Source organism: Podarcis erhardii (genome assembly GCF_964252035.2).
Source record: "Podarcis erhardii genome assembly, chromosome: 16".
Classification (NCBI taxonomy): domain Eukaryota; kingdom Metazoa; phylum Chordata; class Lepidosauria; order Squamata; family Lacertidae; genus Podarcis; species Podarcis erhardii.
Window position 1 is genome coordinate 29,284,010 of NC_138514.1, and position 21,121 is coordinate 29,305,130.

The 21,121-nt window shown below is 47.7% G+C and overlaps 1 protein-coding gene across 5 annotated transcripts in view; it reads left to right on the forward strand.

Moving 5' to 3' along the window:
• GTF2IRD1 (GTF2I repeat domain containing 1) overlaps positions 1-17,682 on the forward strand; it is a 91,956-nt gene extending 74,274 nt beyond the window's left edge. For 4 of the 5 annotated variants that reach the window (XM_081843493.1, XM_081843494.1, XM_081843492.1 and 1 more), the window contains 9 exons: positions 346-429; positions 2,248-2,431; positions 3,133-3,161; positions 7,008-7,055; positions 11,163-11,240; positions 12,663-12,855; positions 14,728-14,765; positions 15,064-15,200; positions 17,387-17,682. In XM_081843493.1, the coding sequence (XP_081699619.1) occupies positions 346-429; positions 2,248-2,431; positions 3,133-3,161; positions 7,008-7,055; positions 11,163-11,240; positions 12,663-12,855; positions 14,728-14,765; positions 15,064-15,200; positions 17,387-17,455 (860 nt within the window). In that variant the 3' untranslated portion in view covers positions 17,456-17,682. The remainder of the gene's footprint in view (positions 1-345; positions 430-2,247; positions 2,432-3,132; positions 3,162-7,007; positions 7,056-11,162; positions 11,241-12,662; positions 12,856-14,727; positions 14,766-15,063; positions 15,201-17,386) is intronic. The other variant, XM_081843491.1, reaches the window with a different exon arrangement.
• The last annotated feature ends 3,439 nt before the right edge of the window (positions 17,683-21,121 follow it).

Below are 21,121 nucleotides of genomic sequence, written 5' to 3' on the forward strand. Positions count from 1 at the left end.
GTGGTGTTAATTTATTTTACTGTTGACATCCCAGTGTTTACTGGGTCTCAGACAAATGTCCCTATCCTTCTACTGTCTACTCAGAAGTAAGCCCCACTGATTTGAGTGGCAAATTACTTCACATTAGTATGATTGAGATTTCAGCTGAAATGGCCCTTGTTGGTAGCTTTCCCCCTAATAATGAAAACAGAATTGTATGAAAAAGGAGCAGGCATTTGACATTGTTCTAGGATGCTCCCCCACGCCTTTCCTTTTTGGTTTTATAAAAAAATGATGTGCCCCCCCCCAAAAAAAAACCTCAACGGGCAGAACTCTATGATAGTTTCCCCTCTCTCTCTCTTACAGAAAATTACGACACTCGGCTTTCGAGGATAGATATTGCAAACACGCTAAGGGAACAGGTTCAAGATCTGTTCAATAAGAAGTATGGTGAGTAATCTGGCTGGATGCTAATCTTGACACTTGGGGTTCGTAGAATCATAGAATTGTAGAGTTGGAAGGGGCCCTGGGGTAGGTAGATAGTTACCTGGATCTTCTCCCTACAGTTTTTTGAAGGTGGGGATGACCTTTGCCCACCTCCAGTCTGCAGGAACCTCACCTATTCTCCAAGAATTGTCTAGGGTTATAGCCATGAAATTGCACCTGCAAGCTCCTTTAGCACCCTTGAGTGGAGCTCATCAGACCCTAAACATTCTATCTTGCTCAAAGCAAGAGTCCCCGGGGAGAGCTGTTTGTAGGTGGTCTTCAGCAGGGTGAGAGGAGAGCAGAGCAGCCTCCAAAGGCTGTGGTGGTAGTGATAATTCTAGGCCCTGGAGGTCTCCTCCAGCAGAAGTCGCTGGTCCAGTGGTGTCTTCTGAGGTTTGTTTCAGGGCATGGTGATTCATGTCCACAGTCTTCCCCTCTGTGATGATCTCTGATCTGTCTCCTGGTCATATGGGGGCTGATAATTTTTTTTTATTAGTTTTATGTTAAGTTATATATAACTGTTCCAAAAAAGTAAAATAAACAGAGGTTCTTTCAAACCTTCAGGCCTCCTTCCCTCCCTCCATGGGTTCCACTTCTAACAATTTTTTATCTATTTTCTGCATCTTTTACCGTAATCCATCTATTATGTAGCCATAGTAACCAAAGTTCGTTTTACTTTACAAGTGTCATTGTATTCCTGCCAATGATTTCAGCTGTCTTCAGTGGTCTTCCAGATACGTTAAAAAGTTATTCCAGTCTTTTAAAAAGACTTGGTTTTCCTGGTTTCTGATCTTTCTCATCAGTCTCGCCATATTCCATCAGCTTAGTGTGCTAGTTGGTACTTCTCCTTCTTTCCATCTCTGGGCAAGAAGCATTCTTGTTGCCACTGTCGTTGCATACATAAAGAGTCTTTTATTTTATTTTGGTACTTCCTCGTCTATAACACCTAACAAAAAGGCCTCTGGTTTTTTTTAGCAAAAGTTATCTTAAACTCATTATATATCATTTCCCAGAAAGCTTTTACCATCCCACATGCCCACCACATATAATATAATATAATTAATATAATATAATATAATATAATATAATATAATATAATAATAATAAATTTATTATTTATACTCCGCCCATCTGGCTGGGCTTCCCCAGACACTCTGGGTGGCTTCCCCAAAAATATTAAAATACTGTAATACATCAAACATTAAAAGCTTCCCTAAACAGGGCTGCCTTCAGATGTCTTCTAAAAGTCTGGTAGTTGTTGTTCTCTTCGACATCTGGTGGGAGGACATTCCACAGGGACGGCACCACTACCGAGAAGGCCCTCTGCCTGGTTCCCTGTTCCCAGTGAGGGAACCGCCAGAAGAGGGAACCCCAGTGAGGGAACCGCCAGAAGGCCCTCGGCACTGGACCTCAGTGTCCGGGCAGAACGATGGGGGTGGAGACGCTCCTTCAGATATACCGGACCGAGGCCGTTTAGGGCTTGAAAGGTCAGCACCAACACTTTGAATTGTGCTCGGAAACGTACTGGGAGCCAATGTAGGTCTTCCAAGACTGGTGTTATGATAGAAAGTACCTTCTTTCCTTTTACATTTCCATATGGGGGCTGATCCTGGCAAGGCAGCATGGCCCCAACAGTGTTGTCTGTTATCATCGACCCGGACTTCCACTCCATGTTTATCAAGGCCAAGCCGAAGCAGAACTTGGGCATACCTGCCTCCAACCCCAGTGCTATAACCACTGCACCATCCTGCCCACCTGTCACCTTCCTGGCTTGCCTTTCAGGTGAGGCGTTGGGCATTAAGTACCCTGTCCAGGTTCCATACAAGCGCATCAAGAGCAACCCGGGCTCTGTGATCATCGACGGGCTGCCCCCGGGGATCCCCTTTCGGAAGCCCTGCACCTTCGGCTCCCAGAACCTGGAGAGGATATTAGCCGTGGCAGACAAGATCAAGTTCACGGTAACAAGGTATTTCCCTCCTCAGGGATCCTTCCCAGGTTGTGCTTTTGTGAGGGCGAGTGTGTTTGTGCTGGAGTGGGCCTTCTGCCTTGTGGCTTACATTTATGACTCTCTGCTAGAACAAGTCGCTCGGGGATTCTTCCTAGGCTTACAGGCATACTATCCCTGTGGGTTTGTATGTGTGTGAGAATGTGGATGTGTTGGTCTTGCCCACCACTAGCATGCATTTCCCTTCCAAAGGTATCTGGCCTAGCAGGTGAAGAAGGTGCAGAAAGGTTCTCCCACCTGCTACTTGAAAGTAATGCGCACCTTTCTTGGCCAAACAACGTCGCGATTTAGCATGCGCATTAGATTCGATGGCGCATTTGCATTCGCCAGCAAATACTTTCTCGGTCTCAAGGTTTTGAAAACTAGGTGCGCATTAGATTCGCGTAAATACGGTATGAGACATGGTGGGAAATGCTTATCCCCCTATTGTAAAAATAAAAAAAGTTCTTTATTGCCAAACGTACATGGCACTATAACTAAATATTAAAGTAAGTTTGGGGTGGGATTGCTTATTATAAACAGGAGAAAGAAATCACACCATAACCCACAAAGACTGAAATGGGGTTGGGGGTGGGGCGAGTTAAGGAAAGGAAATACTTAAATCAATTGTGATAATCGTAATAATTGCTTGCTTATTTATTAATACATATTTTGTTTTCCAGGCCTTTCCAAGGACTCATTCCCAAGCCTGGTAAGTGCCCAGTACAACCAAAGACTTAAGTATATCTTTCCATTCTGGAAAGCAAGATAACTTTAACAATTTTGTGGGGCCGTCCATTTGGGAGAGGTGGCCTGTTGTCTGTTAAATTTTTGCTCCATGGTATTCTCCATTCTGTATCTGCATTAGCTCTGTGTGTCTTTGCAGATGTAGTTGCTTTTCACATCTCTCTCTCTCTCTCTCTCTCTCTCTCTCTCTCTCGTGTGTGTGTGTCCGTGTATTCCATTGCTTGTTTTAAATTGTATGTTACCCTGTAAATTCATATTCTATATATACATGCCAAACTGAGGATGACCACAGGGCCAAAATGTGTCTGGCCATATTTCATTTTGTTTGATGGGAGTCCAGCCATTTTATATTTGGTCTGTTTATAATACAGTCGTACCTTGGAGGTCAAACAGAATCCGTTCCGGAAGTCCGTTTGACTTCCAAAGCATTTGGAAACCAAAGCACGGCGTCTGCTTGGCTGCAGGAAGCTCCTGCAGCCAATCAGAAGCCGCGGAACTTGTGTCTGACGTTCAGGTTCCAAAGGTCATTCGCAAACATGAACAATCACTTCCGGTTTTGCGGCGTTCGGGAGCCAAAACATTCGAGAACTAGGCTGTTCGAAAACCAAGGTACGACTGTAGTTCATATTAGTTATACAGAATGCTAGTTCTGTGTAACTAATATAAACTGCAGTCGTACCTTGGTTTTCGAACAGCCTAGTTGGCCTTCTTTGGATGCTAAGTTTCCAATTTGTTCATAACGGCTTTCATTAGCGGCTTATTACGAAAAGATCTCTTAAGAGCCAAAGGCACTGCATAAAATCAGAAACATTGCTTTGCAATAGAAGTCACTGCAATGACCCATAAACAGACCAAGCAAAGCAGCAGAAGCTTGAGCAACAGAAAACGTCTCATTGATAAACAGCTGAGCATTTATGAATTGAACACACACAAACACACAAAAGGTGTGTGCTTTTTATGCAGACCGTCTCAGGTTCGGCCTGTGGCATCTCTGTCTGGAGCTAGGACAGACAACCGTCTAAAGGCCTGGAGAGCTAGTCAGTGTAAATTACCCTTCCCTAACTCCATGTCTGCCAGATGTTATTGGATTTCAACTCGCACCAGTCCTAGCCAGCATGACTAATGGTTAGAGGTGGTGGGAATTGTCATCCAACAACTGCCGGAGGTTCACAAATTCCCTATCCCTGGTCCAGACAAAACTAAGCTGGATGGAGCAACAGTGTGGTATATAAGAGGCCTTCCATAACATTTTAAATGGTGAATGTGCTTTATACCCTCTTCTCTCATACTTCAGAAACCTCTGAGTTCAATGTTAAGTCCATTTTGCAAGTGAGGGAACAAGAGACTTAGGGGGTGGGGGTGGCAGATCATTGCTTCTTCCGATGGAGACCTCACATTTTGAGAACTCAGTCCATCAGAAGCAGAAATCGTATTAAGGCGGAAAGCTCTCTGACTTTTGGTGAAGAGGATATGCTGTAACCCAAAATTTTTCGGTCTGAAAAACGACATTTTTGGGAAAATGGGGCTTTCGAAAGCAGGCGAGATGGAGAACAAATATGTTTGAAAAGGAAAAAAGGGTAATTAAGGTCCATATGTTGCATGTATTATGCTTATTCCGAAAAAGGAGGGGGAAAGGAAATTGCTGGGTAGAAGGCGACTTATCATTATTATTATTAGTGACCTGTTTGCCAATTTATCAAGAAGAGTTTCTTCCAAGTCTCGTGAATTGTCCAGGGGCAGGGAGCAATCATGCTTGGGAATGCAATGAGGAGGGAGGGAACGCTTTGTCCACCTGAAAGCAGAGTACCTTTTAAACTTTCAGCTTACGGCAAGAAAGCAATGATTTTTAAAAATGTATTTCTCTTTAAAAAAAAAAGTTTAATAGCAAAGAAACGTTAGATAATAAGAATAATATTTAAATATTTACATATTCATACAAAGAGTCCATATGCTCAAAAAGATATCCAAACAAGATTGATTATACATTGAAATCCCATATTACTTTTGCAATTTATTGTTATTCATGTATTACATTTCTAATCCACCTTCCTTCCAAGATGCTCACGATGGTGTACAAGGTTCTTCCGCTCCCCGTTTTATCCTCACACAACAACCCTGTGGGGTAGGCATAGGCTGAGAGGCAGTGAGTAGCCCAAGGACACCCAATGAGCCTCATCACTGAGTGGGGATTTGAGACAGGCATAGGAGTCATCTCCTAAGGGCTGAGGTCCCTTCACACACACACCCCCAATAAAATATTTGAGGGGGCCAAGCCCCGCAAAGTTGATGGGCACTTCCATTCAAATGGTGCGTGTGTGCCGCGTCTTGTGATCGATTAAGTGAGGGGGGCTTACCTGCCCCCTCCCCATATTTTGTTCCAAGTTGGCACCCTGAGATCAGGCATCCTTGGTCCTAGTCTGGCACACTTACTGCCACCCCACAAGGCTAACTTTTCCTACGGCCAGAACAAAGCAGCGCATGCCATTGTTTTATGTTACGAACTGCCCTGTGATCTGTGGATGAAGGGCAGTATTCAAATTTAATACCGTAGATTCTGGCGTATTAGGCGACTGGGCGTATAAGACAAGCCCCAACTTTTGCTGTTCAATTTTAGAGAGTTTGAGCGCCACCAGGGGCAGAGCGCGCACCCCTCTGCTGCCTCTGCTATCACAGCAGCAGCAGCCGCCCGAGGCAAGGCGTTTGGTGGACGGGCGGCTGAGCACCGCCCTCGGAAGGACTTTCTGCGTCCCCTTCTGTGGGGAGGGAGGAGGAGCAATGGCAGAAGGGGCACCTCTGCTCACCGGCTCCCTCTCCTCCTTCCCAACACGTATACCCAGCATATAAGACTACCCCCGACTTTTGGGGTGATTTTTCCAGGGATAAAAAGTCATCTTGTACGCCGGAACATATGGTAGATAAAACACATTGCGCAACTTAAAGGGCATGCACACACACAATAGAATTAGCGGTTTTTTAAGTAGGTAGAAGGTAAAGGACCCCTGGACAGTGAAGTCCAGTCAAGGGCGAATATGGGGTTGCGCTCTCAGGCCGAGGGAGCCGGCGTTTGTCCACAGACAGCTTTCCGAGTCATGTGGCTAGCATGACTAAACTGCTTCTGGCACAACGGAACACTGTGATGGAAACCAGAGTACACGGAAACGCCGTTTCCCTTCCTGCCACAGCGTTACCTATTTATCTACTTGCACTGGTGTGCTTTCGAACTGCTAGGTTGGCAGGAGCTGGGACAGAGCAATGGGAGCTCACTTCGTTGTGGGGATTCGAACTGCCAACCTTCCGATCGGCAAGCCCAAGAGGTTCAGTGGTTTAAACTACAGCGCCACCCAACGTATTAAAAGGAGCAGAGGAAGCGAGCTACCTCATTCCAATTCAGACCACTGGGCCATTTTGGTCAATATTGCCTACCACGACTCCAGGGTTTCAAGCGAGAGGTGCCCCCCCATCTTGCTAAGAGATGCTCTGGGGGGGGGGGTGAGCCTCTCCCTGCCTTAGCTGGAGATACTGGATACTGACCCCACGATCTTCCGCGTGCAACTCATATGCTACGGCCCTCGTCCCTGGTCCCCAGGAAAAACCACTTGACCACGGGGGTGCAGTAGAACAAATGCTAATGGCATGAGTGATGATGCCTTTGGTGCAATGCCCCAAGGCAGCTTGCCTCCAGATGTGTAGCTTAACGTTGGCGCAGAGCTTTCGGGAGATCGTGTGTGGATCAGCCTCAGCCTTTTGGGCTCGGTTCTCGTGCGAAAACTGACCTCTGCTCATTCTCGCTCCCCCTTCTCTCTTTCCTTAGCGCCTAGACGGATTTCCACACTGGAAAAAGCTTACGCTGCTTTGCACGGTACGTTGCTCCGTGGGTGCGTCATGGATGGTAGCAGACAAGAAAGGCTTGGCTAAGGGAACATGCGATTAAACCGAGCGGCTGTGGAAGGGCCCTGGTGGGTTTTAAATACAGTGGTACCTTGGGTTACAGACGCTTCAGGTTACAGACACCACTAACCCAGAAATAGTACCTCGGGTTAAGAACTTTGCTTCAGGATGAGAACAGAAATCGCGTGGCGGCAGCGGGAGGCCCCATTAGCTAAAGTGGTACCTCTGGTTAAGAACAGTTTCAGGTTAAGAACAGACCTCCAGAATGAATTAAGTACTTAACCCGAGGTACCACTGTACAGTGGTACCTCAGGTTGCAGACGCTTCAGGTTACATACGCTTCAGGTTACAGACTCCGCTAACCCAGAAATAGTGCTTCAGGTTAAGAACTTTGCTTCAGGATGAGAACAGAAATCGTGCTCCAGCGGTGCGGCGGCAACAAGAGGCCCCATTAGCTAAAGTTGTGCTTCAGGTTAAGAACAGTTTCAGGTTAAGAACGGACCTCCAGAACAAATTAAGTTCTTAACCCGAGGTACCACTGTATGTCCAGGGACTGTAGCTGGCATTTTAGGTGTGCTGTGGAGCGGCTGAACCTGCGGGGGGGGGGTGCCCCACAACTAGCCAAAGAGGCTGCCAACCATCACAATTTCAGGGATCTATTGCGGGGGGGGGGGGACATTTCTGCATTGCAGGGGGTTGGACTAGATGACACTTGCGGTCCCTTCCAACTCTACAGTTCTATGATTCTGTAGATAACAGGTGGCGATGGGATGAAACGAGATGGCAACTTGGCTAGGAAGGCTGCACCCTGACCTGAGCTTTGCCGCTGACCTGGGCCACATTTATGCCCTATGTTTAAAGCAACATGGTTCCACATTAAACAGCCGTGGCTTCCACCAAAGCATTCTGGGAATGGTAGTTTGTTGAGGGTGGCTGAGAGCAGTTAGGAGACCCCTGTTCCACTTGCAGAGCTACAGTTCCCAGAGTTGCATAGGAAGAGGGATCGACTGTTAAAACCACGCTGGGAACTGTAGCTCTGTGAGGGGAAGAGGGGTCGCTTCCAAACAATTCTCAGCACCCTTAGGAAGCTACAGCTCACAGGATTCTTTTTTTTGGGGGGGGGGATCTACGGCTTTTTAAAGTGGCATATCATCGTGCTTTAAATGTATGCGTGTGAATGTAGCCCTGGTTCAGCTTCATTGCTTCCCTCTCAGAGGCTGTTTTGAATATTTAAAATAAAATTTAACCAGGCACAAGAGATCAGATGGCAGATCTATAGGTTGACTCTTACCCCCACTTAAAGTGAGAATAAGCAATCTTAAGAGCTGCACCCACTTTGTACAGTGAAAAATAGACATTATTATTATTATTATTATTATTATTATTATTATTATACCTGGACTTCAGCCAAAGATCCCACAGCGGCTTAGAACAATTAAAACACAGTATTACAGACTTTTTCAAACAACTTAAAATTACACAAATAAGATGGGTCCTAAAAATGCACACTTAAAGTATAAAATGCCAGGTGTGTCTTCAGCATTCTCTAAAAGCTGTATTGTGAAAATACCATGTGGGGAGGAAAATTTCACAACTTAGGAGCTGCCATACAGAAGGCCCTCTCTGTGGTCAGGTGAGGTGAGAGGTGGGAGATTCAGGACAGAAAAAAGGAAGTGCTTCATTTCACAGCTGAACTGTGGAACTCACTGCCACCAGATGCAGTGAGGACCTCATCCTTGGACAGCTTTCAAAAGGAAATTAGGCAGAAGGATAAGACTATCAATGACAAATAGCAATCGGGATTAGTGGCAGCGTGCCCTTGAAGAGCAGTTGCTGGGAAGCAGCCACCGCAAGATAAGTCTATGGATCTCATGACCTGTTCATAGCTATTCCATCGGGGGATCTGGTCTGATCCTGCTGAGTTCTCCTTATGTTCTTTGGTTAGCTAGAGAGGACCTTACTCCTAGGTTGAAGGAGCTGACTGAGGCATTCTACAGTAGCCATGAATTTCATAAAGGGTGCAGTACAACTTCTCTGCGTTTTACATCTCTCATTAAGTGCAATTGTCAGCGATGGCATCGGAGTAGGTCTTTGGGGCAGAATAAGGAGGAGGTTTGTTTACTTTTTTGAACTATTTATAGACAGCACTTCCATAAAAAAATACAGCATCCAGAATTACAGTGAGATAAATAAAAAGAGCAGTAAATTCCGGCTGGCAAAAAACGGAAAGTCACCTTGCAAAGCGCTGAGTAACAATTTATAGGAGACGCCTGAAGGAAGGCAGGGATAATTCCTGCCGAGCCGCCAGTGGCAGGGAGTTCCACAGGGCACAGACTGCTGCATTAAAGGCTTGGAGGCCTCTAGTAAAGACTGACCAAACCCCAGGGGTGTGAGGAACCTCAGGGAGTGGCCATCAAAGGATCTCAGTGATCGACGCTGAGCATAAGGAATCAGATGGTCCTTTAGGTACTTTGGACTTGAGTTGTGTTGAAGCAGGAGATCATACTCACATACTGCCCGCTGGCAGTTCTTGTGTCCTCAAGATGAACACAACCAGTGACAAAGGCTGCATTGGCACCCTAGGGTACTTCCAGGATGATGGGATTTTTGTGACCTTGCCCACCGCTATGAGTCTCAATGATGGAACGGGAGCAGTCAGCCCCTGGTGCGCAATGGCACCTTCTGAAGCACACCGGCGACTCCTGAAGCACACTGGTGACCCTGCCACTTCCCCCATCGGTGGTGCGTAGCTGGGGACGCACCATAGCTGGGGAAAGTCTTCTGCAGCCTGCATCGCTGTCTTTTTGAGGCCTGCCTCTGCCGTCACGAGGGGCTTGAGCAGCCAAAAGCCAAGGTTTCGGATAAATACGGTCCAGACTCCTCTGTCCTTGCATTACACCCAATATTCACTGCCTGAGGCAGGTGCAGGGAACCTGCCACCCTGCAGGTGGCGCTGTACTACAACTCCCATCAAGCATTGCCAGCAGTCAGGCATTATGGGAATTGTAGTCCAACAGCAGTTAAGAGCTGCTCAGTGTGAGGCAGCTTCCTTTGCTTGGTGCTGTTTCAGACCGAGCAAAATACCCAACTGTGTGTTTCAGTCCAGAGTTTCCTTTCTTTGTCTGCTACCATCAACACACCCACGTCTGCCAAACTGAGCATAAGTGGCGTGAAGCTCAAAGAGTGAAGGGGAGGCCGAGCCCCTTTCCTCTGGATCCTTCTAAATCCTTCAGGACATCCTTCCACCTCGATAGCATGAAGAGCTGCAGACCCGGGTGGCAACAGGCCATAGATCATCTCTCCCCCCACCCCCAAATCTGGTGCCCTTCTGGGTCTTTGGACTACAACTCCCATAACTCCCGGCAAAGCTGTGTTGACTGAGGCTGATGGGAGTTGTAGTCCAAAACGTCTGAAAGGTGCCAGATATGGTTGTCATAAAGTGGGGGGTGGAGGAACCTCCCCCTGCCCCCCCAGAGGACCAGATCTGTATTTGCCCTACTCCTCAAGCACGAAATGGCCTGACATCTGTGTGTTAAATTTACTCTGTTTGTTAAATTTATATGCTACCCTTCATCCGAGCTTGTGGCTTCACAACTATGGTAGTGAATTGAGCAGAATGGGAGGCAAAAGGCGGGGAGGGGGCTGAATTTTGGCCTTGCACAAAACATCCGGCACTGCCCTATTCCAGTTGGGAGCAACGGGCGAAACGCCTCCCACTCCTCACATCAAAGTCTTGATGCAGCTCCTACACACAAGCCAGGCAATTAGCCAGTGCACTGTAGTGTTTAGAGTGTCGGACTAGGACGTGGGAGACCAGAGTTCGAATCCCCACTCAGCCTTGAAGGTCACGGGGGCCAGTCACCCTCAGCCTAGCCCACCTCGCAAGGTTGTTTTGGGGATAAAATAAGAAGACATGCGTACGCCACCTTGAGTTCCTTGGTGGAAAGGCGGGCAATTAACGTAACGATTTAAATAAACCAGGCAGAGGCAAACTACGTATCCCATGCAGTGGGTTATGTCAGCATGGGTGGGAGGAAGAGCTCCCAAGGTTACAGTTCCCTGTTTCCTGTCTCCGCAGACGAGGACGACGCCAACCGCTTGGGCGAGAAGGTGATTCTCCGAGAGCAAGTGAAGGAGCTCTTCAACGAAAAATATGGTGGGTTGCCTTGCTCTGCCAGCGACACTAGATCTGCTGTGGTGACACTGGCGGTCAGAAAACAAAAAGTTTTTGCCTGGTGCCCAGTGATGTGTAATGATGGCTCCAGGAGAATCTCCCCGGGAAAGCATTCTATAAGAAGGGGCCACCACTGAAAAGGCCGTCCTCCACTTGCCCCATGGAGGAGGGCCTCAGTGGACGACTGCAGGGTCTGGGTTGCTTCCTGTGGGGAGAGGCGGATAATTTCGGAATCACGGGGAAGGCGGGCAGAGTGCATCTCAGCGAGGCAAAGAGGCAGAGGCCTGTGGTGTTTCCAGCAATAGGAAGGCTCAAGAAGGAGGCCTTGTGTAATTTGGCCTCCTAAACTCCAGCAAGTGCCGGAGAAATTTGTGAGAAAGGCTTCAGGGGTAAACCCTCAGGAAAACTCCATACTGCCCGCTGCCTTGCGGGACATCTTTGGGAGGAGAAAAGGCTAAGTCTCTAAGACATCCTCGTATGCCTCCTTCCGGCAACTCCTGCAGCCAAGCTGGTGCCAAACATATTGCTCTCTTTCCTTTGGACCACGTCAGTGAGGTCGAGAGGGGGGTCCTGTTGTCTGGGCAGCCCAGGTCGCCTTGCTCCCCAGGGAGGTCAGGCCAATGCTTCTAGCACAGCAAAAACAACACAGGAGGCAGCAGTTATGAGTTAGCGGTCTCTGCCGCTACAGCAGACTCTGGGATTCTACAGGGGGTTGACTTCACCCCGGGTGGCACACTCCATTGTCGCTCGAGACAATACAGTGGTACCTCAGATTGAGAACTTAATTCGTTCTCTCTCATGAACTGGGCAGAAGGAGGCAGCAAGCAGACTTGGAAGTAGCAGAGAGATATGCATGGTGTACAGTGGTACCTCGGGTTACAGACGCTTCAGGTTACAGACTCCGCTAACCCAGAAATAGTACAGTGGTACCTCGGGTTAAGTACTTAATTTGTTCCGGAGGTCCGTTCTTCAACCTGAAACTGTTCTTAACCTGAAGCACCACTTTAGCTAATGGGGCCTCCCGCTGCTGCTGGAGCACAATTTCTGTTCTCATCCTGAAGCAAAGTTCTTAACCCGAGGTACTATTTCTGGGTTAGCGGCGTATGTAACCTGAAGCGTCTGTAACCCGAGGTACCACTGTACACCATGCATATCTCTCTGCTACTTCCAAGTCTGCTTGCTGCCGCCTCCTGCCCAGTTCATGAGAGAGAACAGGCAGTAGCCGAATAACCTTTACTCAGAGTTCGCAGTTACGGTTTAGGACCAGCCTTTTCCAGGGAGGTTTTGGAAACCGCAAACAGGATGGGGACCAGACCAGGCCCGTTTCGTTTCGACTGTGAGACGTGGCAGGGTTCGCCATCTTGGGCCTTTTGCATCCCACTATATCCTCTGCTGTTGTTTCAGGAGAAGCTCTGGGCCTGAACCGACCCGTCCTGGTGCCATACAAGCTGATCAGGGACACTCCGGACGCCATCGAAGTGACTGGCCTGCCGGACGACATTCCCTTCCGAAACCCCAACACCTACGACATCCACCGGCTGGAGAAGATCCTCAAAGCCAGAGATCGTATCCGGATGGCGGTTACCAACCAGCTCCAGTAAGGGCACCCCAATTCCCACCTCTGAGCGCTTCTGTTGGATATGTAATGTCGCAGCGGCCTCTGCTGGCCTGAAACCAGAACTGCTTTGTTGGTTGAATTGCGGCAGAATTGCTGCAAGTGAATTTATCAGAACATACAAACACAGGTCAATTCATTTAATCACCGCATTTTCCTCTACGGTACCTGGGGTCAAAGCAGTTCACGCAAAGAAACAGTCTAAATATGGTAGTTCAAAAACAATGGCTAGCCAAAAAAGAAGAAGAAGTATAGTATCGCTAGATAGCTCAGTTAGTTAGGTTCCCTTATGGGACAGCTGCATATTCCTGCATTGCAGGGGGTTGGACTAGATGATCCTCAGGGTCCCTTCCAACTCTATGATTCACTAATAACATAATAGCATATGCTTGCCAGTTCATTTCTGGGCCCGGTTTAAGTACACACATTGGTGTTTAAAGCTCTAAATAACTTAGGCCCCAAATATCTGAAGGGTTCCCTGGCAGTGTGGTCCTTGTCAGGATATGAAGCTTGCGCATTCTGTTATACATAACTTCCCTGGGAATAAGTCAGTGGAAAATACCTCTGATTGCACAAAACATTACAGACAGTTTAAAACCATTCAAAATAACAATTACTAATTTGTATTGAATTGTTTTATTATATCTTTGTATTATTTTAAAGAGAAGTATATAAACTTTTTCAGTAAATAAAGGCAAGCAAAAACAAACACAAACCCCAGTTTAAACCACAGTTCAAAACAAATACACTCACCAGAAAAGAATGGGTCCTAAAAAAATAGACATCTCAAGGCAGTGGCGGAGCAAGCCAATCGGGCGCCTGGGGTGGTGCATGTGCCCTGTGCCCAAGGGCGGGGCCAGCAGCCCACAGGGGTGGGGCCAGCCAAGGCAGGACGCTCTGTGGGGCCTCCGAGGAGTCTGCCTGCCTCTTCCCACTCAGCTGCCCTACAGCTGAGGGGGAGACGGCGGGTGGACCGTTTGGGGCAGTACGGAGCCTGCGGGCGCCCAAGCCACCACGTCACTTCCAGGAGACACATGTGGCTCAGGCGCACTACAGGCCCCGCGGTGAGTGCCACCCGGCATTTTGTCACCCCCCTCAGTGGTGACACCCGGGGCAACATGCCCCTACCGCACCCCCTTCCGCCGCCCCTGTCTCAAGGGTCAAAGGCCAAAGAGGTGCATCTTCAGCATTCAGTACATGCAAAAAGGATTTGGGGGTCTTAGTGGACCACAAGCTTAACATGAGTCAACAGTGTGATGCAGCAGCAAAAATAAACCCTAATCCTATTCTAGGCTGCATCAACAGAAGTATAGTGTCTAGATCTAGGGAAGTAATAGTAATGCTCTATTCGGCCTTTCTCAGAACACACCTGAGGTCCTGTGTACAGTTCTGGGCACCACAATTTAAGCTGGAATGTATTCAGATGAGGGTGACCAACATGATCAAGGGTCTGTGTGAATTCCAACTCTGATTCTATGTTTCTGACAGTAGCCCACTGGGCAGGAAAGAGATGGGAGAGAGAATAGGAAACCAGGAGGGGGGGGGAGGAGTGCCCTTATTGACCCCAGACTGATGAGCCCTGCGGGGGTGTGGTCCTTGTCAGGATACGAAGCTTGCGCATTCTGTTATACATAACTACCCTGGGAATAAGTCAATGGAACATACCTCTGACTGCACAGATAAAGGCACCTCCTTTGTTTTGATTCCAAGATTGTAGACTTTTCACAGGGGCTTCCAAACTCTTCTTTGTTTCATTTTCTTAAGAATCGCCATCAATCTTCACTATGCAAATGCCATATTTTTCAATTTATCCATTCATTTTTATTTTTATTTCAATTTTTTTTTACACTGCAGGCCCTTTGCAGACCTAGGATCTGAGGCCAAACAGCCAGGTAAGTTGAAAAGCGAGGAGGAAGGGAGATGAAAAAGAAAAACCCCAACCCCGAAACAGTCTCTCTTTGCTCGTAAGAAGATCAGAAGAATCCTGCGAGTCTCTTAAGACTTCTAGCAGGGGGAGGATGTGATTTGAAGTGGGAGAGGGTTGGTGTTTAATCTTTCCCCGCACTCGTGGTTTCTGCACAACTAGGGCACTGAAGGTGTGTTTATTGTGTTGAGACGCAAAGTGGGGCGGGAAGCAGGAAGGGTGCTGCAGTTCCTGTTTGAACCCACGTCCCCCTTGGATGTCCCTAGAAAACGATGGCACCATTCCCAAACGGAAGCGGAAGAGGATTTCGGAAGGGAATTCCGTGTCTTCCTCTTCATCATCATCTTCCTCCTCCTCTTCAAATCTGGAGTCCACGTCATCAACCAACCAGATCTCACTTGTGGTAAATATACACCAAGGGGCTTGTTTTTGCTGAAGGGGAGGGTCAGCCTGTGTCTGGACTGCACCACCTCAACTGTGGATCGGGCCTCCCATGACTGAACACACAGCACATCCACTGCTTTCAAGACCCAGTGTTGCCCTAAAGAGGATTCAGATTAAGGGCTTTATCAAATGCTGCTGCTGCTCAGAGTAGACCCACTGAAAATAATGGGCATTGCTAACTTACAATCACAGAATTGTAGAGTTGGAAGAGGCCCCAAGGGTCTGAGAGCCAGTGTGGTGTAGTGGTTAAGAGCAATAGACTCGTAATCTGGTGAACCGGGTTCGCGTCTCTGCTCCTCCACATGCAGCTGCTGGGTGAAGTCTCTCAGCCCCACTCACCTCACAGAGTGCTTGTTGTGGAGGAGGAAGGGAAGGAAGGGAAAGGAGATTGTTTGCCGCTTTGAGACTCCTTCGGGTAGTGATAAAGCGGGATATCAAATCCAAACTCTTCTTCATCATCTAGTCCAACCCCCTGCAATGCAGGAATCTCAGCTAAAGCATCCATGACAGATGGCCCTCCAACCTCTGCTTAAAGTCTTCCAAGGAAGGAGAGTCCACCACCTCTTGAGGGAGTCAGTTCCACTTTTGAACAGTTCTTAGTGTCAGAAAGTTCTTCCTGATGTTTAGGCTGGATCTCCTCCCCTCCAGAGCAGCAGAAAACAAGCTTGCTCCATCTTCCACGGGACGGCCCTTTAGATATTTGAAGATGGCCTTCATACCACCTCTCAGTCTTCTCTTCTCCAGCCTAAAAATCTCCAACCCCTCAACTGTTCCCCATCAGGCTTGGTTTCCAGACCCTTAGTCATCTTGGTTGCCGTCCTCTCCACATGTTCTAGCTTGTGAACCGGCCTGAGATGGCTTATATTTGGGGCTAGAAAAATGTCACCTAGACCCAGGGAAACCAACCTCCAGATATTACTGGTCAGCATCTCCCACATCTTTGGCCATTGGTGTAGCAGGTTGGGGCTGATGGAAGCTTCGATTAACCACAAATTTGAGGCTACCCTTAGTCTAGACAGGCCCAATTATAAAGTGCTAGCTTCCTATGAGATCCTTGAATCCCTTGGGGGTTCTTTGTTCACTGTTTCGAGGGCTGCATCTAGACAGCTATAAAAAAACATTCTGAAAATGCTCTGGAAGAAAAACCATTTTAAAGTTCACAATGGAAAAATTCATAGAGTTCTGATTTCAGCTCTACAGCACCATCTGGTGTCACAGTGTTATAACACATTTATAACGTTTTATGTTTACTAATGTAGCTGAGTCCATGTACTCATTGTGGTACATTAGCCGATTTGATTAAAAGGCTTTGTGTTTAATAAAAGCACACTGTAATTAACCAGGTATAGTGCTTTTTTAAAATGCTTTTAAAAATTTAATTGCTTAAAAATCAATGAGTAGCAGGCAGTAGCTTAGAAGAAATGAAATTCCTTCTCTTCTACCAATAGAAGAGAATAATCCTGTTCTACCAACAGGATTAATACTTTAATCCTGTATATGTGTGTGCTGTGTCTGTAGAGTGTAGGAAGTCATGTCCAATTTTTGGTTGTGCCCCCAGCTGGCATACCAAGGGTGAATGTGCTTTCGGGGCTAATGAAGGCTCCCAACCCTGGTTTAGTGCTGTGAGATCAAGCTCCTCCCTGCTCTCCTTTCCCAGTGTGGTTACAAGGAGATTGGAAGCTTCGATTAACCACAGTTTTGTGTGTTAATCCAAACTGTAAACTATGGTTAATCTTAAATACGATTAGCAAAAACAAACCAGCTTCATAACCTATGGTTTGAAGGTTGACCTGCTGCCATGAACCTTAGTTAGCTACTAACCACTAAGCATAGTTAAGGACTCATTGCTGTTTGTCCAGGTTGGGACATCACAAAATAATATGAAATGCAAGTGAAAACTTCCAAACTCCTCCTGACAGTCACACCAGGAGGAAAGGGGAACCATGCAGGTTCAAGGCTCACTGGCTCTTCCGAGTTAATGTTCAACTATGTGCAAATGTAACCATCCCCTTTGGCCCTGATGCAGCCCGATATTTGCAGTGTTGCAATTGCCTTTTGTGTTGTTATATTATTATTATTATTATTATTATTATTATTATTATTATTATTTTAATGAGTTTTCCCATCTCTTGCTTTTTTCCCCAGCAATGGCCGATGTACATGTTGGACTACGGAGGTCTCAACGTTCAGATCCCAGGACCGATGAATTATTGAGACCTCATTCACTGAATTGGAACCTCAGATTATATAACACACAAACACACACACACAAAAAAGAAATCTCTGACGATGTGTAATTTTTTGTACAAAGTGTATATTCCAATATGTATCGATGCCTTTTAGTTTTTCCAATGATTTTTACACTATATTCCTGCCACCAGGGCCTTTTTGAATAAAAAAAAGGAAGTGTTGCCTTGCTCTTAAAAAAAAAAAGTTTTAAAGTTATTGTTGACCACGTCTGCATGCTTACGGAGAAAGAAGTCCCATTGAAAACAGTAGAATGTGGTGCCAGTTTTGGGAAGCCCTACCTGGTAGCAGGCCAGTCCCACTAAGCCAATTTGGGTCTCAAATTCTTACTATTATATTTATTACACAGCCTTTCACCAGAGGGTCCTGGGGTGGGTAATATAAAATACAGTATTAAAAATGATTTAAAACAAATTTCTCTTGTACTAGTAAGGTAAAGGTAAAGGGACCCCTGACCATTAGGTCCAGTAGTGGCCGACTCTGGGGTTGCGGCGCTCATCTCGCTTTACTGGCCGAGGGAGCCGGCGTCATGTGGCCAGCATGACTAAGCCGCTTCTGGCGAACCAGAGCAACGCACAGAAACGTCGTTTACCTTCCCACCTATTTATCTACTTGCACTTTGACGTGCTTTTGAACTGCTAAATTGGCGGGAGCTGGGACCGAGCAACAGGAGCTCACCCTGTTGCGGGGATTTGAACCGCTGACCTTCTGATCGGCAAGTCCTAGGCTCTGTGGTTTAACCCACAGTGCCACCCGCGTTCCTCACTCTCTTGCACTAGAGTGGGTAGTAAAACACGTATATCTTGAGTGTTCAAAGGCCAAGGCAGGGACTGTCAACCTGGTCCCTACCGTCCACTATTGGGCGTTTCAGGATTCTAGTTGGGCGGCTGGGGGTTCTATGGCAGAAGCTGAATCCTTCCATCGAGCACTGGTGGGCGGTAAGGAAATTTTACCATCAAGAAAGATGCATTAGTGGGCAGTAGGTATAAAAAGGTAGTGGCGGAGAAACCCTCTCCGGCACCCAGGGCTGGGCGAACAGCCCGGTGGCGCACACGCAACGTCTGTACAGACTGCACATGCGCGGCAGCCTGTACAGATGCCACGCGAGCGGCGCCCATACTAACTGTGTCCCACCCTCGGCTGCTCTACAACTGGGGGGGGGCGGCAGCGGGCCATCTTGTCACCCCCCCAGTGGTGCCTGAGGCGGCCAGCCCTCCGCCCCCCCTTTGTACGCCCCTGTAAAAAGGTTGACTACCCCTGGGCCAAGGCAAACAAAGTGTGTCTTCAGCATATGAAAGCTGTACAATGAAGGTGCCAGGTGTGAGGAGGGAATTCTACAACTTTAGGACTGCCACAGATAATGTTGTTTCCTGGGCTACCACCACCTTTGAGCTTCTGAGGGTCCCCACCTGCTGGTCTTAACACCCAAGAAGGGTCTGTAGGGCCTGTTAAGCATCTCTTGGCCTAGTTTTTGGCCCATGGAGGTGCAGCTGACAGAAGCAGCTGAATGTCACAAGCTCCAGGGAGTCTGTCCAAGGAGGGTCAAGCCTTTGACCAAACACCCAAGAGAGCAGAGCCCTAACAAGCCGAGGTCAAGCACAGATAATCAGCTTAGGTCCAAAAGGTGAACCAGAAACAAGGTCAGGGAACAGTCCAAGGTCAATCCGAGACAGTGAACTAGAAGCACATCCAAGGAGTTGGAGACTAAACAACTAGAAGGCTCGAGAGAGAGGTCTTATCTACTGCAGCCTCCTAAACCACCTCCTAAGCATAGCTGCTGGTCATTAAGAGATTCCTTACAAAGACTCTTGTGTCTGTCATAGTCAACAATACTGTGTCGCCATTCTTTGGCCTGGACCCCAAACTTTTAGGCTTGGTCTCTTGAGGACTTCTCCTCCTCTGACAATTTCAGGGTGTTTCATCAGGTAGCAGCTTGGGGGTCCCCTCAGCATTGGATTTGGGGGCTCTGCCTGCTCCTCCTCAAGGTCCTCAACCTGTGAGGTGTCTTGTTCGTCTTCAGAGGACTCCATGCCTGGTACCAGGCCACGTCAAGGCGCCTTAAAGGTAAAGGTACCCCTGCCCGTACGGGCCAGTTGTGTCCGACTCTAGGGTTGTGCGCTCATCTCACTTAAGAGGCCGGGAGCCAGTGCTGTCCGGAGACACTTCTGGGTCACGTGGCCAGTGTGATGAAGCTGCTCTGGCGAGCCAGCACCAGCGCAGCACACAGAAACGTCGTTTACCTTCCCGCTATAAAACGGTACCTATTTATCTACTTGCACTTAGGGGTGCTTTCGAACTGCTAGGTGGGCAGGAGCTGGGACCGAAAGATGGGAGCTCACCCCGCCGCAGGGATTCGAACTGCCGACCATACGATCGGCAAGTCCTAGGCACTGAGGTTTTACCCACAGCGCCACCCGCGTCCCCAGGGCACCTTACAGCACATAAAACATTGTAAAATATTACACATTGAAAATTTCCCAATACAGGGTTGCCTTCAGATGTCTTCTAAAAGTCAGACAGTTGTTTATTTCCTTGACATCTGATGTCAAGGCGCCACTACCGAGAAGGCCCTCTGCTTGGTTCCCTGTAACCTCGCATCTCGCAGAGAGGAAACCGCTAGAAGGCCCTCAGAGCTGAACAATGGGGGTGGAGATGCTCCTTCAGTTACACTGGGCCGAGGCATGGTGGCAGAGGGCCTCATTGGGCCTGTCCGTGGTGGTGGCAGCTCCCCAGGCCTCATGGCCTCCTCCCAACACGTGTGACGGTACACGTGTTGCATGTGTGACATCACGCACATGCAACAAACCCCCGCAAAGCTGTGCGGAACTTGGCGCCTTTGGTGATATCACAGCGGATGTTAGGCCTTTCTTCTAAACCAGGTCTTGCATTGCTGGTGCCCCAGATGATCACAAGTGTTGCTCATATGTAGCCAGGCTTGCATTCTATGGAAGGCTTTCATAAGGAATCTCCTCTCTCTCTCTCTCTCTCTCTCTCTCTCTCTGCCAAATTGCAAGAGAATCCCATGATTGCTTTATTACTGTTTTCCCTCTGCTACTAATTCTTGCTGTTTCCCACAATCATCCATCTTTTCACTTGTCTCCTGCTTTCCACGCAAAGCTTCTGTATATAACATAATTATATGCAGAAGGGACTTTTTGCTTCATTGCAATTAAGAGACGGGAGCTGCAATTCTTCCAACCCCCTTCCACGCATCCTTTTACAACTTTTGAAGGAGTTTGCCAGTTTATTTCTTCACGTTGCACATGCTTGCACGCTCCAAATTCAATCACAATCCTTGTTAGAAGTGGCAAAACATGAAACGGGTTTATTAAGAAAGGAAGGGGGGAAAGAGTATCCCGAGCAGATGGCATCTCAATGGAGCTTAATTAAAGAATGACAGCTTTGATTAAAACCGTTCCTTGGAAAGCGACGGCACTGAGGTGTTGGAGAAAGGGGGTAAGCAGAATCTGAGAATCACCACTGCAGTGGGGTGAGGGATCAATCTACTTTGAGCAGAACTTGGTGGGATACAGCCCTATTTATTTATTTGCGTTTATTATTCCGTTTAGGGACGTGGGTGGCGCTGTGGGTTAAATCACAGAGCCTAAGACTTGTCGATCAGAAGGTCGGCGG